This window comes from Piliocolobus tephrosceles, chromosome 1 (assembly GCF_002776525.5).
Source record: "Piliocolobus tephrosceles isolate RC106 chromosome 1, ASM277652v3, whole genome shotgun sequence".
In the NCBI taxonomy this organism is placed as follows: Eukaryota; Metazoa; Chordata; class Mammalia; order Primates; family Cercopithecidae; genus Piliocolobus; species Piliocolobus tephrosceles.
Window position 1 is genome coordinate 190339731 of NC_045434.1, and position 3906 is coordinate 190343636.

Genomic DNA, 3906 nt, shown 5'->3' on the forward strand with positions numbered 1-3906 from the left:
ACGGGGTTTCACCATGTTAGCCAGGATGGTCTCAATCTCCTGACCTCATGATCCGCCCGTCTCGGCCTCCCAAAGTGCTGGGATTACAGGCTTGAGCCACCGCGCCCGGCCAGCCAACTTATTTTCTTACTGGTCCTGTTTTTTGTTGGTGGTTGCTGTTGTTTTGAGATGAGGTCTCACTCTGTCACCCAGGCTGGAGTGCAGTGGCATGATCTCAGCTCACTGCAACCTTTGCCTCCCGGGCTCAAGTGATCCTCCCACCTTAGCCTCCCAAATAGCTGGGACCACAGGTGCATGCCACCACACCCGGCTCATTTTTGTATTTTTTGTAGAGATAGGGTTTCACTCTGTTGCCCAGGCTGTTCTCAAACTCCTGAGCTTAAGCAATCCACCTGCTTTGGCCTCCTGAAGTGCTGGGATTACAGGTGTGAGGCACCGTGCCTGGCTTGTTTGTTGTTTTCTGGTTTTAGATTCTGGGGATACGTGTGCAGGTTTGTTACGTGGGAATATTGTGTATATACTGAGGTTTGGGCTTTTAATGAACCTATCACCAACTAGTACCCCATAGGTGGTTTTTCAATCCTTGTCCCCCTCCCCCAATACTGTTTTTATTAATCAGAAATGTACAGTGGAAACCTCTTACAAGATGGAGGTTAGATTCTAAAGTCAGCGTGAGAAGGAAAAATTGTGGTCAAAGATATCCCTGCAAAGTTCTGAAGTTTCCAGTGAGGTAAAGCATACTGTTTTTTATATTACAATTTTCCCTTTAGCATTGGAACAAATTGCAGCTTCTTAATTTGATCACCAGCCGAATCAGTTATCTTGTAATTAATTACTCATGTTATGAAAAATGAGTTTTGGAATTTTTTAGTCAAGCTTATTTTGCTGAATCCTCTTGTAAAATACTGTCTCCCTTCTAACCACAGCTACTGATGAGCATGAATGACAAGTTGTAACCCTGCTGAACTGCTATAAGTCTAGCCAATAGCAGAGATATCACTTGTTTATTTCATTCATTTATTCATTTTTTTAATTCAACAAATATTGTTACCTGTAACAATATGTGCCAGGCACTATGATAGGTTATAGGTTTAAAATGCTTCAGCAGCTTAATCAAGAGTGAGTATAATTTTCCACGAGGTTTTTAGACCCTGTTCTCAGCACCCTATCCCTGCCTGCTAGAAGGCATTCTGACCAGTGTGGTCTGTATAGTGACCCTCAATTAGTCCCAGGCAAGGCAAGGCTATCTGTTCTAATCCTGCCCATATGTTTCCAGCCTTTTGTACAAAGTATTCTACTTCCTGAGCAATGATGATGATGAAATTGCAATATTACAATGCTGCAGTTTATTAAGTGTATGCTGTGTGCCAGGCATTGTCCATGCCCTATCTTTTAATCTTCATGGTAACCCTATGAAGGATGTATACTTGTCCCCATTTTACAATAAGGAAACTCAGGTTCAGAAAGGGTTTTGGTCTCATGACCAACAAGTGGTAGAGCAAGGATTCAGACTAGCTTTGTCTAACTCCAAAGCTAGTACCTCTTCCACCACTCTACCCATAGGCCCTCTTCCCCGCTGATATGTCTATGGCATGGACCTTCTCTGGCCAAGTTTTGACCAGCCTGACTGGCCTTAAAATTTTGATGAAACAGCCAATCAAAGATCTTTACTCTGATCTACGCAGGCCTACCATGGCCCTGTTCTGCAGCCCCACTTGGGGGATTTAGGACCCTTGCTTCCTCCTACTCCTTCTCCAGCCCCAGAGATGGGTGAAGAGTCGTGAGCACCTCCCTGGTCCCCCAACACACGGTACACCTTTGCCCCAATGTTTTACCCCCATACCTCAGATTGCAGCCTGTTGCCGGGGCACTTGCTTCCTCTGCCCATTCTCTATACAGACGGAAGGCTCCTCAGGAGCAACGGAGAAGATGAAGAAAGGGTTGTCTGACTTCCTAGGGGTGATCTCAGACACCTTTGCCCCCTCGCCAGACAAAACCATCGACTGCGATGTCATCACCCTGATGGGCACACCGTCTGGCACAGCTGAGCCCTATGATGGCACCAAGGTATTCACTGACAGTCTCCCCTACAGATGCCTAACATCTGTAACCTGGGCTTTAACTTCCAACCTGTACTCACAAAAGCAACCCATGTTCAGGCCAAAAAATAAATATGGCTATATTATTAATAGTAAATCCAAAAATACCAGTAAGCAAGGACAAGTTAATTATTTTTAAACTCATAATTGCATCACCCAAAGAGAACCCCTGATTTCTTATTGGTATATAACCTTACATTTGTTTTTGTTTGTAAACATAGGTAAAGATAGTTTGGTTTTTTCTTTTGAACAAAAAAGACATTTCATACATGCGGTTTTGTAACCTGCTTTTAAAAAACCACCAACAAACGTAGCATCTTTCCTAATCATTACCTCACTGCAAGCTCCGCCTCCCGGGTTTACGCCATTCTCCTGCCTCAGCCTCCCGAGTAGCTGGGACTACAGGTGCCCACCACCTCGCCCGGCTAGTTTTTTGTATTTTTTAGTAGAGACGGGGTTTCACCGAGTTAGCCAGGATGGTCTCAAACTCCTGACCTCGTGATCCGCCCATCTTGGCCTCCCAAAGTGCTGGGATTACAGGCTTGAGCCACCGCGCCCAGCCCTGTTTTTTTTTTTTTTTAATGAGACAGGGTCTCACTCTGTCACCCAAGCTCTCTCTGGGGCTCAGTGGCGCAGTCACGGCTCATTGCAGCCTCGACTTTCCAGGCTCAAGCGTCCTTCCACGTCAGTCTCCTGAGTAGCTGGGACCACCGGCGTGAACCACCACATCCAACTAATTAAAAAAATGTTTTTTTGGTAGAAACAGGGTCTCATTATGTTGCCCAGGGTGATCTCAAATGCCTGGGCTCAAGTGACTCTCCCACCTTGGTCTCCCAAAGTGCTAGGATTACAGGCGTGAGCCACTGTGCCCAGCCAGCCATAATTTTTAATGTCTTTAAATTCTTGCAAGTGAATATAGCATTATTTATTCCATTATTTCCTTCATGTTGCATATTTGGATTCCTTTCAGCTTTCAAGCATAATAAGGAACGCTGTGGAGAGCATTTTTAGAGGCATAATCTCCACATTTGGGTTGTTTAGACTAATTTCTAGTAATATATATATAGGTAAAGGGAGAGAAGTGTCTTCAGAGCACTTAAAGCAACAGCCACGGTAGTGTATTTTTGCTGCATTTTCTTTTCTTTCTTTCTTTTTTTTTTTTTTTGAGACGGTCTCACTCTGTCACTCAGGCTGGAGTGCAGTGGCATGATCCCAGCTCACTGCAGCTTCAACTTTCTGGGCTCAAGTGTTCCTCCCACCTCAACCTCCCTAGTATCTGTAGTAGCAGGGACCACAGGCGTGCACTACCATGCCCGGCATTTTTGTTTTTTGTTTTTTGTTTTTTTGTAGAGACGAGGTTTCCCTATTCTGCCCAGGCTGGTCTCAAACCCCTGAGCCCAAGTGATCCTCCTACCTCAGCCCCCTGAAGTACTGAGATTACAGGCATGAGCCACCACGCCTGGCCACGTTGTATTTTCTATTTCATGGAGTGTTTTCTTCTAAATTTACAACATAATGTCATGGCAGCTGGGCCTTCTTTGTAGTTTGTTCTTTTGAAATAGGGTCTCACTCTGTCCTCCAGGCTGGAGTGCAGTGGTGCGATCACAGTTCATGGCAGCCTCCATCTCCTAAGGTGCTCCTCCCACCTCAGCCTCCTGAGCAGCTGGGACTGCAAGCACACATCACCATGCCCAGCTAATTTTTATACTTGTAGAAACAGGATTTCCCCGTGTTGCCTAAGCTGGCTTTGTAGCATTTTATCACATTGAACTTCTTTTTTTTTTTTTTTTTTTTTTTTTTTTTTTTT

General features: G+C 44.8%; 1 protein-coding gene across 1 annotated transcript in view; it reads left to right on the forward strand.

Annotated features, from left to right (window-relative positions):
• The first annotated feature begins 848 nt into the window (after window positions 1-848).
• BSDC1 (BSD domain containing 1) overlaps window positions 849-3906 on the forward strand; it is a 21449-nt gene continuing 18391 nt past the window's right edge. Inside the window, exon 1 of the mRNA XM_026457186.1 lies at window positions 849-2067. Coding sequence (XP_026312971.1) covers window positions 1930-2067 — 138 coding nt within the window. The 5' untranslated portion in view covers window positions 849-1929. The remainder of the gene's footprint in view (window positions 2068-3906) is intronic.